This window comes from Vanellus vanellus (assembly GCF_965231255.1).
Source record: "Vanellus vanellus genome assembly, chromosome: Z".
Lineage (NCBI taxonomy): Eukaryota > Metazoa > Chordata > Aves > Charadriiformes > Charadriidae > Vanellus > Vanellus vanellus.
In genome coordinates, this window is record NC_138908.1 from 88077434 (window position 1) to 88097961 (window position 20528).

General features: G+C 46.2%; 1 protein-coding gene across 10 annotated transcripts in view; it reads right to left on the bottom strand.

Moving 5' to 3' along the window:
- TCF4 (transcription factor 4) overlaps positions 1 to 20528 on the bottom strand; it is a 239753-nt gene that overhangs the window by 142447 nt on the left and 76778 nt on the right. For all 10 annotated transcript variants that reach the window (XM_082497060.1, XM_082497054.1, XM_082497064.1 and 7 more), the window contains 2 exons: positions 19844 to 19905; positions 17084 to 17180 (listed from right to left, as the gene is read on the bottom strand). In XM_082497060.1, the coding sequence (XP_082353186.1) occupies positions 17084 to 17180; positions 19844 to 19905 (159 nt within the window). The remainder of the gene's footprint in view (positions 1 to 17083; positions 17181 to 19843; positions 19906 to 20528) is intronic.

Genomic DNA, 20528 nt, shown 5'->3' on the forward strand with positions numbered 1-20528 from the left:
GGCTTCCTTCTCTTCCGATCAACAGAATCCCCACATTTGCATTAATAAATTTCTATTTTCTGGCTCAAAAGAAATCGCAGTACAAAAAGCAGATGTGTGCGTTGGATTCTTTCAAATTAAATTTCCAAAAGCTGAGCCGATTCTACCTCCAGATCAAAGGCACTAAAAACGCCATCTCCTCCCCCTTCCAGTATAATTACAGAGATTTCGTTTCTTTTGTTACGCTGAGCGCAACAGGTAAATCGCAAAACCTGAAAAATAACGATCAGCGGGTGCTGCAGAGCCCGTCCGTGCCGCGGCACACCTCCGCGCCGCACCCCTCTGCTTCGGCTCCCCAGGGATGGGGGGGAGCTGCTTTATTCCTGGAGATTGCTTTTCCTTGCGCGCTTCGTGCCAAAGCCGCCGAGAGGAGCGGGCTGGGTTACACGTCGTATTCTGGCAGGACCGGAGGAGGCTGGGGGGCAGGGGAGAAGCAAAGCTTTTAACACCGATAAGATGCAAACTGGCGAGGGAGGGCAAGGGAGTCTCGCAAGTTCAGATCTTGTCAAAGAGTTATGAAAACGTGGCCGTTTTCCACGTGCCTCTGAGGAAAGAAGCGCACAGTCACAAAAGCACAGAAGAGCTATCCAAAGGTAATAATTTTAAAGAAAAATACACCGTCCCTCTCTGCTGTTGTCCACAGCGCGTGCGCGGAGACCAGATGGAGCGGTAGCACGAGGCCAGGGCGCGTAGAACAGAAGACGTTCCAGGTTGTCCGCAAACCTAGCCAGGTTGGTTTCCGTTTCTCACCAACCCGCTGAGCGGGACATTTATTCCAAATACCGGCACACTTTTATTTTTAACTTCTGATAGTATCTGGTTCTCGTGCCGGCCGTTAACGCGTCCCTACGTTATTTTCTCTATGTGAGAACTTCTGCATGTAATTCCCGTCACATCTGGCCTGTGCTCAAGCTCAAGGCTTGTAACCGGTTTCATATTTGTCACTAGATCAAACACACTCGCAACGTCCCCCCAGCCTTCAGAAGGGACCCTCAGCCATCCCATCCTCCCTGCAGGAGGCAAACCTGCCTTCCCCTCCCCCTCAAAGCGTGGGACTTCTCCAAGTCCATGCCCGTGTTAGCTCGCCGCTGTGGCCCCTCCTGTGTTGTTCCTAAGCCACGTAGAAATCGGTAAGCGTTAATAATCACTGAATCATCACTGAAGAAGGTAACTAAATAATGCAAGAAAGCGGCTCCACCCATCCAATGCGAGCTGATGGGATAGATCATTATCTCTAACGAACACCAATACAGAGCTGGGTTCTTTGTACAGCCACACCTGCAGCCAGTGTCTCCAGCCCCCTTCCTCACACCGTGCCAGCGGCCGAGCAACAGGGATGGATAACGACCGCCAGCAAGGCGGAGGAGGAGCAGGAGGCTCATACTGTACTTAAAGCCTGCAATTCCAGTGCCTTCAGTTAAAACTCTGGGCTCCCGAGAGCATGAAAGCCCAACCTTAGGCAGGAGACCAGCATTACCTACAGCCAGAATCCCGGCTTCTTGCTCCTCATTCCTGGATTTTATCCCAGTTCTGCCTTTGATTCTCCTGGTGACCTTGGGGAAGTCACAGCTTCTCTAGCCTTAATTTAGCAAAATCCACTCAGACCATTCCACCTGGACCAGCCTACATGGTCAACACACTGGGAAAGCAACTCCTGCGCTCCCACCCTGCCGGCGCAGCAAGGAGACCGTCACCAAGAAAGTCATGTGGGGCTTTCCGCTGCCAGGGAGTGTGCCTGTTCCACCTAACCCACCTACGGCATGAGATAACATCAGCAAATAATATCTATCTGTCTCACCAGGCTTATTTCACGAGTGTGAGCGCAATGCTTTTCAGTCCTCAGAATTTTCATCTTGCTGGTATGCGCGTACATCACAGCGGCTGTGCACCAGGGGAGGATATGCAGACCAGGGGAGGATATGCAGACCAGGGGAGGATATGCAGACCAGGAGAATTTTCACAGCCAGCACACGCACCGAGGGACTCCGGGACGCAGGACAAGAAATGAAGATGAGGGGGGAATTTCCGAGAGAGAGAGGTTAAGGGAGAAGTTTGCAAATTAAAAAACAAATGTGAGAGCACAAGCAGAGAGCGGATGAGTTTCTTTAATTCTTCTAAATTAAGAGAGGGCAAAAAATGAAGCTTGAAAGGGAAAAGAAAGGATATGTTAAGAAAGGGCTGTGGAGAAAGCGGAAAAGAAGGAATGGGCTCCGTATTCCTTTGTCCTTTTTTTTTTTTTTCCTCTTTTCTAGTTCCTTTCTTAGTTTTCTGCTTTCCTGACTCCTCTGTCCTTCGTTATCCTCTTTCCTGTTATTTTGCTTAAAACTGGCAAAAATTACAAACTGCACAGGCGTTAAAACTGGCCTGAATTCCAAATATAAGCCCAAATCTAGGCCAGAGGTATATTTGGCAAATACAAATCCTTGCCAGATTTACACAGCTCTAATAATAAGGTGACAAGAACCGTGCACAGGATTACGGATGTGGCCTCACTCATCCCTTATAAAGTGCCAAAATAGTTTCCTTTGACTTTTATTCAACCTTTGCTCACGCATCTCAGACCATTAGCTTTGGGGACAGGAAAAAAAAGAAGAAAAAAAAACAAGAAACCCCCAAAAGAAAAAAAACCCAAACCTGTTTTGTATTTGGGTGAAGGTTTAACCGCGCTGTTTTCCATCAACCCTCAGATCTGTCTCTCTCCATTAAGCAGCACCACGAGCCTACGCAGCACAGGGAAGGGCCTCCCCGCGCCGCCCCGTCCAGCCCCAGCGGGACACGGGAGGAGAGCCCGCGCTCAGCTCTCCTGACCTATTCCCAGATCAGCTCCGCACCCCAGCCAGGAAAGCCGAATCTGGGTCTCTATGCGCTTTGGTGCTCAGCGTAGTTTCTCATCTGTTTAATGCATCTGAGAAGCAGGAGGTTCACGTTACCCTCTCTCCCTCCTTGTGCATCTCAGTAGCTGAATCAGAAAAGTCCTTCTTATGTTTTTAAAACCTCCTAAGATCCCACATCACTCCTGTTCCTACCACGGGCCCGTGGCTGGCTGCTCTCCACCTCTGGTCAGGCGAAGAGAGACATCCACTTGCCACCCCTTGGCATCTGGAATAATCCCACGGCATCTTCACGAGCCACCAGCTCTTCTCAAATACCTCCACTGGCACATCGTCCTTTTCTTTTCTTTTCCCTCTCTCTCTGCATTTTGGTAATTATTTTACCCGGCACTTTAAAATCTTGAAAGCGTTAAAGAAATAAGCCATAGCAATAGAAGCTCGCGAGCCAATTTTTATTACTACCCAGAGCCGTGTTCAAGTCAAGAGGGCTCTGCACCGTGGCAGGACTCCTCCTGCCCACATCCAACTGCAGGACTGTGGCCAAAGCTGTATTTTATATTGCCTCTCTTTTAAGTGCAGCTTGCTCCCCTCAGTTTTGTATCATCAGCAAATCTCATTACATGATGGAAGAAATATGTGGGCTCTTATGAGAGAACAAGTCTAGCTTCAAAGCCAAGTCCGTTCCCAACACGTTACAGGTGTGCACCACATGAGCAGGCACAGAAATTGCAACTGTTCAGGGTGTGATGACAGCTCCATATAACGTGATCAAAAACATTTCACATGTAAAAAAAAAATATCAAAGTCAGACAAAGAATAGTTCTGCCATACAAAGAGGTGAAACCTAGTCAAACAAAACACGCTGAAAAGAGCCGGCTATTTAAACGACGAAGTTAAACAAGAGAGAGCTCAGTCTGCCACGCTCCGCTAGCGTTTATAAGCCTCCCAACCAGATCTTTGCCACTGCCTCCCTCACCTGCCCCTCCAACCCCGAAAGGGGGCAGGAAGGGAACTCCCCAGGCAGACCTAAACCCCAGCACGTCCTGCGCGTGTGAGCCAAGTACTCCCGAGTACGTGATAAAAGTGATAAAAGTCTCTTGCCCTGTTCTGCAGAAAAGCAGAATCAATTCAATAGGGAATCTCAGGTGTATTTTCAAGTCATAGTGGAGAGAGGCTCATAGGTGCAAAGGCGGGAGGTCCATTGCCTTGACTCCAGCCGCAACAGAAAGGCAGAGAATACGTTTGAAGATGGCTGGAACTTTGGCTGTGTTATAAATATGGAAAATTTTGCTTATGGGCACGGAGAGCTGATTTTTATATTAACAACAGAATGCCAAAGTGCCTCCGTAACAAACTCATCCTCAAGTGAACACCCATAAGTGTGTCACACCAACATAACCTGGGCACGTGCAGTAGAAAAAAGGACAAGCTTTACGTGTGACTTCTTTCTGTTGCCATACATCTTTGAAAGCTCTTGGTGTTCTGCAATTTCCATCAATAGAAAACCAGGATTATATTGAGTGGATTTAGGACACGGCCTAAACTGAGCAATAAGGATGCTAATTGGTCGTGTCCAGGGGAGGGGGGGCAGGTAGGAATTTAAACATGGGCGAGTGGAAGGCTACAAGCAATAAGCTCAGGCTCTGGTTACAGTTGGGTGTTTCCGTCTACAAAACAGGGATTATAGAAGAATTTATCATCTATTCAGAGATTCCTCTGCAATCCCTTGCATCCCAAGAGACATTATTTCAGAGGTTGGTGGTGTAATAGAAGGCGACTGAAGCCAAAGCATATTCCCATCACGATAAGCAGGCATACAAAGTATGATACAAGTTACAGCACATCCACAAGATACTTCACTTTCCCAGCAGAAGCTCGGAGAAAGGAAAAGGAAAGGAAAAAGGAAAGTCCAGTTAAATTTAGTTGGAAGTTTAATGAGATCCATCAGCCTACCAACACTTCCATTCCTTAGACACTAGCCGTCAGCATCTCAGATGCCACCAAAGAGGATGGGTGGAGGTACCAGAAGGTGTGTCTTCTCAGGGTGACCGGCAAAAACAGAGCACGTTTGCAGTCTGTAGGTCAAGGGAGGAAGATGAGATGAAAGAAGAACTGCCCCTCTGCTGGAACCTTTGCCCTGCAGCTGCAGGACGAGAAACCAGCAGAGAAAATCTGCCAGCAGCTGCATTTGGGAAGAGGGTAAGACTCCACTCAGGGGACAGAAAAAAGGGTTTGGTCTTCTGCAAAAGCTATCCAAAGTATTGGAGAAACTTCTGCCTGGGGGATGTGAAATTTTGTTTGATCTAGATTCTATTTCTAAAGTATTGCAAGGTTTTAAAAATAAAGTGTTTTGCTGAATCAGCTTGGTATCCAAATGTTCTCCTCTGCCAGATGGACAACCTCAGTTCAGTTGCAGTTTGCGTTGTTTTGTTTTTTTCACAATATTTTACCAAATATTGGTAAATTTTAATTGCTGTTCTTCTGACATATATGATGAGGAAGACCACAAGCCTGCAACAGCTTAGCTCTGTGTGAAATATTATACCCATTACCTCCCCCCATTCTCACGTGTTCGCCTGTTCAGTGGAAACCAAGCAGCTCATTTTGCCTCCAGCTTCAGGGCCACTGCCTGCCAGCCACCTAGACGTCATTCCTGTGCAGGCCGTCATACCGAACGAATTCGAGAAACTAATGAATCTGGACCAGGAGGAGGCACGAGAACCTTTGACATCAAATTTTCAAAAGCAAGAATGTCTCTGAAGAAACATGAGACTCAAGGATGAGGCTGGCGAGATAATTAAGATGAAGCTCCATTGTTACATCGAACATTGTAGTTCAGTCATTCATAAAAGCGTGAAGCCCACAAGTTCATACGCTGAAGTCTGTGCCAGCGAGAACACGATCCTTCTCGATCATTACAAGGCTCACAAAGAGGAGCATCAAAACTTTGGATGTCAGTTCTTCATAGACCCGGGTCCAGACTGGCCGAGCATCAACCCTGAACCTGAGGATAAACGCAACAGCAAAACAGAGGCGCATATGCCCTGGTCCTATATACTCCCACAGACCACCAAGATGTAAACATTCCAGATGTGTGACCTGAAGTATCTCACCTTCAAATGTGACCATCAGACCACGCGACATCAACCTTCCCGTCAGATGAAGAATGTGTTTATTCTGGCAGAACTAAAAAATATCAGTGATTCTCTCTGAGGAGGCAGAAGACACCGTACAGCAGAAACCGTTTGGAAACACCTCACCTTATGCTTGTTGATCTGCGATGGTTCCCTCAAAGAAAATCTTCTCCTGTCCCAACTGAGCTATTGCTTATGGACAGTCACAAGTTCAGTTTCTCTTCCATACCGGACTGTACATTTTGTGGAGACTGGGTTCCTCATTCTAAAATTTATTTTAGGTATTTAAAATTATTTTAAAATAACTGAAACAGAGAGTCACATGCAAAACTTATCGGACAAAAGCACTGTGCCACTACGGTGAAAGAGAGCTCCTCTCACGGTGATCTCTGCAGACCGCCGAGGACACCGCGGAATGGAGGGGAGCTGTTCGTTTGTTTGGGTTTTCCCCATAAACGTGAAAAAGTCCTTTCTCTTTCCTTAGTTAAGAATTCTGTGATAGCTCCTCTATAGAGTTTAATCCATCTACTGATGTTCTCACCCACCGTGTGATCACCCATTCTGGAATAATCCCTATTTTCCTTCAATATTTCTTGCCTCTCTCCTGGGAAATTTATAGCCGATTCTGGCATCTGTTCCCCATCCTCTTTTGTGAACACTGAGGCGAAAAATCCATTTATTTTTTAGCAGTGTCTACATCATCTGTCAATAAATTACCCTTTCCATCTCTAAGAGGTCCTAAAATCTACTTTACTGACCTCCTCTTCTTTATGCATCGCAATAATCTTTCCTGATTATTTATCTTAACCTCATGTACAGTTGTTCCTTTCTCTCTTTGCTTTCAGATTATTATTTTTTAACATTGAACGCCATTCCACGCCTTCTCTGAACTTGATGTTTTACACCTTACATTCTTGCCTTCCTTTCTTACAGTTACTTCCTGCTGTGCTTGTTCTTAAATATTAGGATGGCAGTATGCTTTTCAGCGTGTTATTTAGTCTTAGCGTAGCAGTGCAGAATATACTCGCTACGCTTATTTTTCCGTAGGTACCAATTCCCCTCGATGTCATGTATTTACAGGGCATCACCTTCCGTTCCCTGTGAAAACAGGTTCTAATAGGCAAAGCTAAATGTGAGCTACGCTCAGACCAGGACAGCTGCTCCGTTCGCAGACCTCGCCTTACCTTCACCAGGTAATTTAGCACTTGAAAAAGTTACTACTACTATTCTGCCTCTGAGCCCACTTTAACGCTCAGTCAACAACAGCCACTCCAACGTTTCACTAATTTCCTCCGGTTTCTTCTTTCCTCCTTTTTTGTTTGTTTTGCTGGTTGAAAGGAAGAACGATTGAGCAGATTACAGCCATTGGGCCAACTTCTGCTGCCGCCTGCAAACTCCTCCACATGAGAGTTCCTAAAACAAGCTCCCTCGTCAGATTTTCAGTTACCTTCTGGGTGCTCCTCCGCTTACCGTGGGAGATTCGTAACCTCAGCCAATTGCAAATCCAGACCAAAACTGGCTTTGGAAGCAATTTGCTGCCTATGAGATTGACATGAAAGTTAAAATTTAGGAAGGAAAAAAAAATAATATATATATATAGATTCTTCTAGAAGGCATATTTGGAAAAACAAGATTTGCTGGCAATGTGAACCAGAATGGGGCATCTTCAAATCTAGTGACATATAAAAATGAAAATATAAATAGTAGAACCAATATGAATGTGTTGATATAGATATCATAATTAAAAGGTATTTAAACAATGAATTAAAAACGCTTGTAACTAAATTCTTGCTGATCTGTTTACATAGCTTCCTCATCCAAGAATTAATCAAAACTGCTTTTTCCGGATAATTCACACATATATATATGCACACACAATGTCACTCTTTTTAACATTTGATCACTGGCCTAATTTCTTCTTTATCACATTTAGTCAGCATGTTTGCTTCCCAGAATATCCTTCTCCATCACTTCTCGTTCTGTACTCTTTTTAGAACTACTGAATATGCTTAAGACCACAATCACATAGTAAAAGTTTGCAGAATAAAGAAATGTATCGGAGTACTCTGATTTTAGTTAAAAAGAAATATAATCTAATTAAAGTACTGATGGTTCCTGTTAAATGCATGCTCCGTATCTTTTTATCTCACATGGTACAAGGATCAAAGCACGGACCTAGTATACCATCAGCCTCGTATAGTGTGAGAACTGGTGCTGTCCTTAATTCAGACCATATGGTAAGATGTATCTATTGGCATGATGATGTAGAGAATTACTGTACCCTCCCGTCATACCCTTTTTATCATTTTCATTGGGACTGGTTTGTATTTGATTTTGTATATTCTGTGCATCTGACCAAACGTGCTAACTGCAGAGCAGTGCTAGAGGCTGACGGCTGGGGACGAGAAGAGAGAAGTCGTCACAGAAACCGTCCGAAGTAGTCTCGAGAAAGAGAATTAAAGATTTAACTACCAAAGCAAAAATGGATTTTTCGCTACAGGACTACCACGTCTTCCTACAGAAGGCAATGATCATTTTCTCTCCTGGACGTGTCCTTAGAAGCAGAGAAACGCTTTAGCAGAGATGTGTTGCAGCAACGCGGAGGGCAGTTAGCTTTGACCACAACGCGCTGCCAAAGCTGTGCCTGTGGCTAAGCCTGGCCGTGGTCCGGCGCTGAGGCTCGGCCCCCTCCGAGCCCCGACGGCTCCAGCTTTATCTGGTTTTCGCAGGAGAATACACCAAGACCTCACAAAATAAAGTTGATCTTATTTAGCTACCGCCTTATTTGATTCAACGTCTCCGTACACTGTGAAGTTCAGACTTAAGGTAACGCACGGGCTCAAAATGATTATTAATTATCCAGCTAACTCGGCATTGTTTTACACATTCTGGGCCTTAACTAGAGAGCATAACAAACCCATTGTTTTTGCCTGTTTAACGGACCATGACTGGAGCAGCTATGTAAATGACCCAGTAATTCAACAAATTTGTTTTGTTTCACAGATTTTCCCACATGTATGCTTTCCAGCTGCAATGCAAATCTATCCCCCAGCCAGGCCAGTCGCAGCCCCCAGAAGCACGCCGCTGCCTCTAGGTGTACGCTCGCCCATTGTGTCACTGCAAACCGCTCGGGAAAAGAGGAAGATTGTCACTAATTCGCAAACCTAGGTTTTTTGGTGGTGGGTTGTTTTTTTTTTTTTTTTTAAAAAAAAAAAAAAAAAAAAAGCGCCTATCAATGGTTTTCCTGGTGGGGTAAGGTTTTCTAGAAATTGAATTTTTTCCTCTCTATGAATATTTTAAGGAAGTCACTTATAGGTTTCTTTTAATGCTCAAACAGGTGTGAGCTCAAATTCCCTCTGCCACTAATATCAGCTCAGCTGGAGAACAGCAGCAAATGCTTATTTGAAAGCCAAACGAAGTTCATCTATATAAAGGGCAGAAGCTCATTAACCATTAAAGCGCCTTCTGGATGTTACATTAAAAGCCGGTTCTGCATCAAGATGCTTGCAGTGCCGCAAAAGGCAGTATCTCAAGCAGATAAAAACAGAGCCTTTGCGTAACCGGTGCCCATCCGACCCTGGTGGCTCTGGTCCGTAGGCGATGCCCGATGGGGGGTTCGGAGCCATCCCCGGGAGCCGCAAGCGCCCAGCGCCTCCAGGCGCTCCCGCGCGAACCCAGCGCCTCCGGCTGCACCATCCCAGCCCTACTCCGGGCTCCAAAAGCTCCCGCTCTGCAGAAGGTGGGGGCAGAAGAGAGGGCCGGGTGATCAGCAGGAGGATGCTCCTTTCTGCCTCTCTCCAGGCAAGATAACTTCAAGGCGGTATTTTGCAAACTTACACTTTGTACTCCAAATACAGATCAAATACGTTTGCGGTTCAATGCAAATTCTTCACACAGCTTTAGTCTATGCCATGCTCCGCAGAATACAACTGTCGCACAAAATAACTTATTAAAAATGCTTGGACTTGTTTAAGAACAAAATACAATGGAATGTAAACTTCACTGAAAACTATGTAGTACAAAATAATATTTCAATTCTTTGCTCAGTATGCAGACATTAATTGCCACAGTCTACAGTTTCTATTTATACATCTGCTGCTCGTTCCCCAAATAAATGGAAATGTCCTTGTAATTTCTTTTCTCCAGGAGTGTGCGAGAGACTGGGGTTGAATGCTGAAGCTCAGAATCCTGACTGGCAGCGTCTGCAAGATTGACTTGCTGCAAAATATATTAACTCTTGATTGGGAACGCTAACGTATTTGTATCTACGTTGACAAAATGCTTTTTGGCACAGATTTTTTTCCTGTTAATTTTTTTCATAGGCCAGTGAGGGAAGAGAAGCAGCTGCCTGTTCCACGACAAGAAGGGAGACAGTGGCTTCTACAAAGCATTTTTAAGGCATCTTTCAAGGCCCCAGTGGACAGTAAATCGTGTGATTTTCTTTGTGGTTATCTTAGGAAGCTAAAGCGCTACATCCAAGCTCCTCAGGTCTCAGCCTTGACACCCTGCATAGTTCAACTCAAACTGTTGCCCAGGGTTATCCAGAAGCACTTCTACTTTGTTGTGCAGAAACCACTAAAACTAATCCAGAAAAAAAAAGGCTGGAAGAAATCCTGTCCAGCTGTTCCATGGAAGGAACATGGAGCCTTAACTTACATGTAAATTTAGATACATGGCCATTAAAGAGCAGAATAGACCATGTCTGAAATCAGTTGCTGTTTTGTAATTCAGTTCTTGGAGATACATTTAGTGCCCTGCTCTCAGAACAGGCAAGGGGGGGGCATTTATTTCCCAGATTAGCGCTGCTTTTAAAGTTTGGAGACATTGAAAATGAGATCTTTCGGTTGGTGAAACAATTCTAGATTTGGCAAAAAGACTCGATAGATTACTTTTTCTCGATTTGGTAGAAAACCCTGTCTCAGGCTTTCCCTTCTGTACTCACATAGGGATAGGAAGAACAAAAATTAGGTTGGTGGGCACATATATCCATACAGCGTTCACCAGAGAGGCTGTACGGGGAGTTAAGTGGTTTAGATGCAAATAAAAACATAGAACCAAAAAACGCGAGATGCCAGATGCAGATTTGGAGGCACGACACACCAACAAGCCAAATAACTCACACTTGGCAGCTGAATTCAGGTTTTCAGACCTTTCTCTAAAGAGCCCCAAAGGTCCCCCTCCCACCCACCGAGCCCTGCAGCCGTGGGAAGCTGTCCTGCATGATGGGACTCATCTCCTCCAGGTCATCCCTGGTACCTAGAGAAATAGCACCAGTGCTCGCGCCCCCAGCACGTTTTCCATCCACAACCACAGGCGCAAGTCTATGGCCTTCTTGTAGTCCAGCCACCCCACACTTGAGCTTCCGTTGGGGATGTACCACGGGCAGCCACGGTACTCGCCCAGGAACCTCTTCCCTTCCCCAACAGTTGGATCCCTACCCACATCCACTCCGAACTGCTTCATTTCCAGGTGGAAACAAGCATGGTGAGATCTCTCCTAACATTCTCCACCTGGCCAGGAAACACCTGGGTGCTCGGCAGCGGGGAGAGCGCTGGATGAGGTAAGGCTCTCCCGTCCCGCAGCGCCCATGCAGCCACTTCGCCTGAAACGGCAGCTGCTGGGTTGTGTCGGCTGCGTGAACGTAGAATATTTGGAATGAGAACCGGAGTCTGGGATTTCCAGCTCTTTGGTTTCTGAAGGGCTTTCTTAACTTTTTTTAGCTGTTACATTTAGATTTTCTGCTGTTAAAACTCATTGTAGTTAATGCTATAGCTAGTGAGACAGTCGCAGATGTCTTGTGGAAAACAGTCCTGCTTGTGGTTCCTGAAAATTCACCTTTGACTGCTTTTTAAAAAGTTGTCACATTTCTTTCTGTATGTCACATGGAATTTATTTTTTCCAAATAGACCCATCATCTCCTCGTTTCCTATGCACCATAAGTCACCGGGCTCCTTCAAAAAACACCCTCTTACTAATACTAATGAACTGCATTGTCCCAAAAAGGCTTTAGGAAACACTAAGAAGCAGACACCGCTAAGATGAGGCGTAAGTGGCTACCAAGCGTGTGTTCCCATAACGTGGATGACCCCTGTGAAGCATCACAACTGCGATTTCCCCACGTGGGGGCATCTTTGGGTGCCGCTGAAGGCAAGCACTGAGACACCATCAAACTCTTCTGCATTTCAAACTTACAACTGAAAAAATCACTGGACCCGTTCTGACGTTTCCCTCACGGTTCCTCCCGTACCTTTGCTTCTCCAGCTGCAAAAGGGGAACCAAAGCCACCTGACATAACAGAGGTGGTGTGAAAAAGAATTAATGTGCGCGACGTGCCAGACGCTAACTGAGAAAATCAAAAATCTGCCAGGATGAAATGTAATCTCATTTTAGGAAATGTTGAAATCATTTCTGCAGAAGGTTAAAAAAATAATAATCAGGCTGAGTCAGATACACAGCATGGAAAATTTCATCCCAAATGTTTATAGTTTAGCAATTGAAAGCAAGGCCTTATAATGCTGTGTTGGGTAAACTTAACTAATCTGCAAAAATTCCAGTTCTACTTATAACAACAGTAACGGAATCAAAGCTGTACGGATTAAAAGCAAACGCCACAGCAATATTTGTACGGAGACAAATACTATCATAGCATTAAAAATAATATTAAAAATTGGCATGTATACAGAGTATCCAAGGAAGTCAGGATGTTTTCCAGACAGTAATTCATCACCTCTCACAATATCCCTGTGAAATATACAGTGTGCGTTCTTCAGGCAGATAAATAGGAAGGCGCATTTGAGCACAAAGACGTTGAACGACGTACCGAGAGCGCACCGCGGGTCGGCCGCCGAGCCGGGCTCCCCAGGAGCCCCGGGCAGGAGCCTGAACCTGCACGGCGGGCACCGTACGGTGCTGGCACCCGCTCCGCTCGGCCCCTCCAACCGTGAGAAAACACCACCTTTGTCGAAATAACCATGCTAGGAGAAAAATTAGGACTTGGGGATTCCTAAAAGGAAAAGGGAAGAAACCAGAGAGGAAAATATTTCTTTTGTGATACAAGTGCCAGTCTCCGGCAAACGCACGCTCCAGCCCTCCCGCAAGCCCGGCGGGCAGGAGATGGTGTAAGAGCACAGCCCGGAGCGGTGCGGGATCGACCCGAAGCAGACAACCAGGAGGGAAGTAAGAGTAAGTCATGGCATTTGCTCTTAATTTTGTCTTTAGCAACAGAAGGAGAAAAGCAAAGCAAAGATTTTATCTTCACATACTAGATCGCCAACCAACTCTGCAACTCTTGAGAGATCTACATTCAGTGACCTTAAACCCTTTTAGAGAGTCTCAGAGCAGTGCCAGAAATTAAATACTGTCTTCTACTTAGTAGCTGTCCTGGTTTGAGGTAAAATGGAACCAATTTTTTCAGTAACTTCGCTGGGGTCCCGTCTGGGGTCCCTCGGGTCCCCAGTGGTGGATTTGGCCTAAACCACAACAGTAGCGTAGGAACTTTTTCAATGAGATATATAAAATCACTACCGGGAACACCAGAAATACTACATGCAGAGGGGAGGAGAACACAAACTGTCTGTGAAACAAAATAAGAGAAGTGCTTTTGATCTGCTCTATTCTCTTTTTTCCTGCATTCAACAAACTGGGTTAAATCAACTTTGTAAACCTCAGGGAAAGTTTTCTCTCGCACCGAGCCTCTCCCTACCCCACCCTCCGCTGTGACTGCCGGTCCGGCAGACGGTGACCAAAAGCGCTCCCAACGCTTCACCTTGTGCGGCATGCCGGCTTAAAATTCAGGGTGGTTAGAACACTTTGAAGCAACATAAACCTAAATATTCCTGGTAGGCAAGCCAAGGAGAGGAACTGAATTATAATGAACCAGCAGCTGTCACAATATGACCACAGTAACCAAATCAAAATATCAACCACTAACCCAGATGAGATTCAAAGGTCACCACATAAGCCAGCAGCTTTCTTCAGCAGCGCCTGAAACCTCAATCTAATCCTTGCAGTGAAATGCTCCATTAAGCTACGGGGGGTTTAGAAGGAAGTTACTGTACTTCCTTCTGGTAAATGATTTAATGTACTAGCAAGACAACCCAAGTCGGAGGATAAGCAGCATTCCCAAAGAACACACCTGGAAATGGGAATGGCGATGAGAAGGGACGCCCGATGTGCCACGGCCATCGCAGCGATCTGCCCGTGCACGTTTCATTGCTGCGCCAAGGAACGACTCTTCGGATACTCTTAAGAAAGCACAAAATACCTATAGCAGGGTAGGGGGACTCCAGACACACACAAAGCAAGCTGTGTGCGAGTACACAGAATCATAGAATCCTCTAGGTTGGAAGGGACCTTGAAGATCCCCAAGTCCAACCATCACCCCAACACTGCCAAAGCCACCACTAACGCCCCTCAGCACCACGCCAGCCCGTCTTTTAGATACATGCGAGCAGTTGTTTGAGGAGCTCTGCGACTTCTCTCAGCTCCTCCCCACGGGGCTTGCTCCAACACCTAACGCACAGGCTCCCTGCTAGACACTGGCCACATAAAAGCGTATTCTAAAAACACATCCGAAAAATAAAATATAATATAAGCCCTCATTTAAGCACAGCCTGTCTGCAGACATTGGTGGTTCACAGGTAGGGGGTCAGCAATACCTATTCCCAGTAACAACTAAGTCTTTCTTGCCTGGAAAACCACCTCAAATCAGGAGCAACTCCATTCAAGTCAACAATATACACCGGTTTAAAACCAGTTCAAGTTGGATGACTGTCAAGCTCTTTATCAGTTGCCATGAGATAAGAGGAGGATGGAAAGAAAACTACAGTGTGGCTCTGCAGGTGCCAACTGTGTGATACCAGGGTTTACAGGGACCTTTCCTTGGGGGAGTTCGAAGACCTGTTGGGAAAAGGGAAAAGACATTTGGAGTAAGCGGAGCCAGGATGCAGCAGTCCGGGCAGCCCCCACCCCAGCAAACAGCACTGCGCATTGGTCGTCACCACTATATTTAGATTTGTCCTAAAAATCACAAAATATAGAGGTGACCAGTGCCGACTGACAGTGGGTTTTGTAGAGGAATGCTTCTACCGCAGCGGTGTTCGCAACCACAGCACCCGTCCCCATGCTGGGTGAGGGTTCCCATTCCCACGCGGCACAGAAACAGACCTCCCGGCCATGGCCCTTGGAGGTGTCCGAGCGCTCGGGAACCGTGCCCGCATCCCAGCGGCCATCCCTCCACCGCCGGCACTAATGCCCCGTGCCCAGGAGACGAGCAAAAGGGGGCAGCGAAGGGCCGCCCCAACAGAACGAGTTAAGAAGAGTCCACTCAAATTATCAGAGAATTATACTAAAGTGTGGCTGCAGAATGCTGTGGGTTGTGGGAGGCGTTATTGCACAACAGCACAATTGTCAAAAGCTGTTCATTGCTGCCATACACTTACACACGCATTGATCTGTGCGCGCAGCAACACCAACCGGTCTTATTTCCAGGTGAAATTACCAAACCTCATAAAACCCCAAAAATGCCAGGGCTGTTGAGGCCCACGCGCTGCGAGGGCGCTGCCGGGCTGCCCGGCTCACAGCTCCAGTTCAGGTCCACAGAGCGCGCCTGGGCCAGCAGGCGCCCTGCAAACCCCTCCGATGTGACGAGCAGGACCTTCTAGAAACGCCACGGTTTCCAAAACTCCTAATCAGAGCATTACACAGCTTAATCCTTTCACTGGGTGCCTCCGAATGTGTTTTTATAAACCAACTATTTCTTAAACCAAGTGGAACCAGTATTTTCACTCAGATTGGCAAAAACAATCAGAGAGAGGAATGAGATTTTCCTGTAACCCAAGGGCAGGCAGAAGAGAGAGGGACTTTTAAGTTCCAAAGACTCAAATTAAAAGTTAAACTTGAAAGCGCCACGCAGCCCAGTGGGTTTCGCAGAAGTGTGTGGCTATTTGCAAAGTGTCTCTGCGCACTACCTAAGCCCCATGGCGTGAGTTAAGAAGGGAGTGTTGAAATTTCCATGCTTTTTTTGGCTTATATTAGACCCTTTAAAACTGTTGTAACCATGTTTTGTACGTGAATACATACAAATGACTACAAGCTCCAACATTGTCCCATATGTTAAACAACTCACAAATATTTCCCAATATTAAAAGACAAGGCATATTTTAGGGATGTATATTGGAGCTGAAGAATGATATATCGCAGTTACAGCTCCATGTTTTTTTTGGCTCACGTTCAATCCTTTAAAGCGAAGCATTTGGTTAGTTCATTGACAACTGCAGAAGAAGGGTGTGATCTTGGCCAAGCATAAGCATTACTAATATTTTTACATCATATATTTACTTTAACCAAACTCATTTATCAACTGTAATTAAAGAAAGTAGCTATCATTCACTTACAAATAATTATAGCTTCTCTTCATACTGCTACGGTGTTTGCTGCTAAGCTAAATGATTATTCAGGGGCGTCAAAGCTTTCTATCATGGGGTGTGGGGTGGAAGGAGGGTCCTTGCCAAACACCCCGGGCAAAATCTCACTCCTCTAAAGCAGGATCGGCTGCAACTCCCCTCGCCTGAAATCCAGGAGTTCGCAGCTCACAGGTCCCAGCAGGCAGCGATCCATCGAGCTCCAGAACAAACAATGGCTTCAGTGTCCCTCACCAGTTATTTATCTCTTCCCTTTTGTGAACATGTATTTATCATATTTTCAGAAATCCTTTTCTACTTTAAAAGTCCTGTTCAGAGCGTGTCCTGACTTTCTCTGCCAACTGGCCACTTCTTTGAAAAGCAAAGGCTGAGCCTTCGGAAACGACCATTTACCTCTTTCAGCAAGTATTGCAGTTACTGCATCAAATCCCTCTCCCAGCAAGAAAACACAGTCTGTTCAGTAAACATCATCAGTGTACATTTTTGAAATTGCACGATAGCTAAAAAAAATAAAATAAAAATCCATGTTCCCACCCTTATGCCGAGTACAATCAACCCCAAAAATAAGGATGAGGGATTTAAACCCTCAGAATTTTATCTCTGGCTCACTTATTCCACTTTCAACAACACGGTCAAGTTAGGAAATTCGATTTCTTACTTTGTATTCTGGAATTGACAAAGGGAGGAGAGAGATTGTCATGCGACCCAAGGTCTCTGCTCGCCATATGATCATAGTGAGTCCCATCTCCATAGTTCTGTTAACAAATTGGGAAAAAACACAATTTTACAAGTTTAAACAGCACTTTTCAAAACCTACAGGTCCACATTTCCCTTCGAAGTTTTAAGCCAGCTATAAGAAATATCGCTCCCTTTATTGTTTTCCCCTATTGATTCTGCTGGAAGCGATGTGTTCCAGAACATTTTTAAAGCTGTTTCAAATTTTTATTTCATTAGTAATTGACTTCAGTTTGCTGTGTGGATAATCCTGAATGGGCGACTGAGATGAGGTTCCTGGAATTTCGTGCTGTGCAATTCAGCATCAAGCCCTCTCTTAGCATAAAAGTCTTCTTGCCCATAACACATGCAAAACCAGCAAAGAAATACTTCTTTTAATGTTTTGCTTTTTAAATCTTTTTTTATTTAGAAATTTGCCATCTTAATCACTGCACTGCTATATACATGCACTGGACTATAAAAAAAAATTTAGATTTTTTTCACAGTGGGTGTGGAAAGTTATTTCTCACTGACAAAACAACCCTGCATAGCACTCATCCTTTGTGCGTGCAATCCGTGCGTGGCTAGTGAGCGGCAGCGACCCCCTCCTGCCCCACACTGCCTTCTTACCCCTCAGGGCTTCTCCGGGCATCAACAGCACCAGGAGCTACCCACGGAGTCAAGGATGTAATAAAAACCTTGCCAGGATCGGGCCCTTAATTGTCTAAACAGCCTCAGTGTAACCTTCTGCTTGCAGTCACTCCATTAGCAAAACCTTAAATTTAACTACAAATATTGGCCAAGAGTGGCAGTTATGTAATGTTTTGTTTCTTTGGTTCAGACCTCACGAGAAACTCATTCTCCCGACGTGGAAATACCATCATCATTTTACAAAGAAGGAACGGGAGAGAGGTCAGGCTGTTTGCAGAATAACACCGCGAGTTAATGCACAGCCTTGATTGAAACTCCAGAATTCTTCCCAGGCTCGTGCTCTTTTCTTTATATCTCAAAACTTAATTGTACACTCACATTCAAGTTTTTGCATGCATAAATAATTGTGTGTGCAAATTTAGAATTTACTTTTCAAAACATTTTTCCCTCGGAAGCAATACAAGTGTCAAGTAAAAAAAAGGGATAAAAATAAAACTGACAGATGTGAGCAGTAATGACGTAATGGATGCTAAGCAGGACGGAATAAGAAAAGGTGTCGGGCTTCCCTCCCTCGGCGGCAGGGCCGGGGTCCCCCGTGCTACGCCGTAAATGGGGGACCCCCCCAGGCTGCCCGCGATGCGGTGCAGCGCTGCAGACATCCCCCAAAAACCTCCACTGGCGCGAGGTCCGCCGAGGGCAGGACCTGCCCCGAGGGGAAAGGACGGACCGAGGATGAACAGGGCAACCGCGTTCCTCCTCGCCAGCCAGACACTCGAGGGCACGGAGCTCCCGGCAGCGCTGCTCCCCAGCCCTGATCCTTCACGTTAATTAGAAAACAATTAAAAAGCAATTTAAACAAACTGTTTAAATAAGGGCATAAGTAAGAGCGAAGCCACTTTTTGCCCAGCATAAGTGTGCTTCATGCGTTTGCGGGAAGTAAACGGAAATAATCATCTCGGTAGTGAAGCACAAGCTGTGCCCAGCCGCGAGGACGGGAAAGGCGCGATGCTCTGGCCGGGGAGCGGGGCTGCCGGGGCGGCCCCCAGGACCATCGGCAGGGCTGCCCGCAGCCTGCTGCCCAGCTCAGGGCACAGCGCACAGCCGCTCTGCTGGAAATAGCATCTCTTCCCCACCAAAGTAAGCGGCATCCCGATCCGGAGGTGTCTAAAGAATTTGGATAACTCTCCACGGCCACAATGGAAATGACTGCCTCCAGCTGTCTCGCAAATCTCAGCAAAGTCTCGCTGTGCCACATTGCGGCTCAGTGTCTGCAGTCCCCAAAGGAGGACCCCACTCGTACGTGGGGAGCCCGGGAGATGGCCGTGGCCCATCCTCAGCAGTGGCCGGAGCAGAGGTGGGCAGGGGCCAGCAGCCAGGCTGCCCCCCCCGGAGCTTGGATGGTGGCAGCAGGCGGGGGGACATGCCGAAGCACCCGGCTGCCAGCCCCTGCCCGAGGAGAAGGCTTTGGAACCCCCTCACTGGAGGCACAGAGCAGCAACCACAGTGCGCTGCGGGGTGGGCAGCCCTGGCACGGTGGGACAGACCTGGTGGCCCCCCCTCCAGCGTCGCTGCCCGGAGCTCGGGCCCTAGGGTGGCCGTGGAGTGGCCATAGATGGCCGTGGAGTGGCCAGCAAGCGCCCGCACGGGGATGAACGCTGCCCACGGCGGGGGCGCTGGCCCTCCCTCAGGTTTGGTGACACACACAACCCCCAAAAATCCAACTGCGGAAAATGAAACAGTCGGCATCATCTCTGCTCCACCTGCACTCTCGGTGGTAGCAGTGGCTGATATGGTGTAGCAAGAAAAAATGGTTAATTAATATTCTCGCTACCTGTTAGAAGTAGCGGAGCAGGTGCCACATTCAATCACAGGATCGGGTTTGAATGTTCCAAAAAAAAAAAAAAAAAAAAAAAAAAAAAGGAAAAAGCAATTTTAAAGAGAAGACAGGCTACAGCCAACATTTTTCCACACAATCAGGTGTAAAACTCATATTTAAGATTGTAAATTTACATATGCAGTAAGTGGTTTGGGGAAAAAGATTAGATATACTTACCCTGGATGGACTAGGATGTCCTGTATTCCCCCAGGACCCTGAGCTAGTTCTGTCTTCTACATCTAGGGACAAAAAAGTTCTTTAGGCTTTATTGCAATAATTCTTTCCTTTTGTATAGGCACTTTTAAATTAATGTTTCAAATTAATCTCCTGTTGCCTTTAATTAAGAATCAGGCACAGGGCTACTACGATGGTAGTGGCTTCTGACCCACTGCTTAAATTAACTCATTTAAATTCACAGCAGAAATGAACCGGACCCTCAGGAACCTGAGGTTTGAGCATAAAAATTACTTCAGCAGCTCAGTGTTTCCTGACACTTTAAAAAGTGACTGCGCTGCACCGGTTAAAAGCTTATCAAAATCACCAGCACAAAACCAGGTATTATCAAACAGTACAAATAAAACACGTTAACCAGACAAAACCTACAAGTTCAGTAAGGCACGTTTGGGGTAGATGTACCTCTCGCCACCCCGTCTAGGCTCCTGCTGCAGAGAAGCATTTACCCACATATTTGTACCTCGAGAAGGGAAAAGCGCATCCCTAAAGCTGAGCACAGAAGGGGTATTTCTGTTTTTTCCTCTAAAGTTTTCTATCAAACTCATTGCAACCATTGGGTGAGAGACACTCGGGTAAATTCAGACAGTCCATTTCAGGGTGTTTTTAACTATTTTCCCCCTCCGTCTGC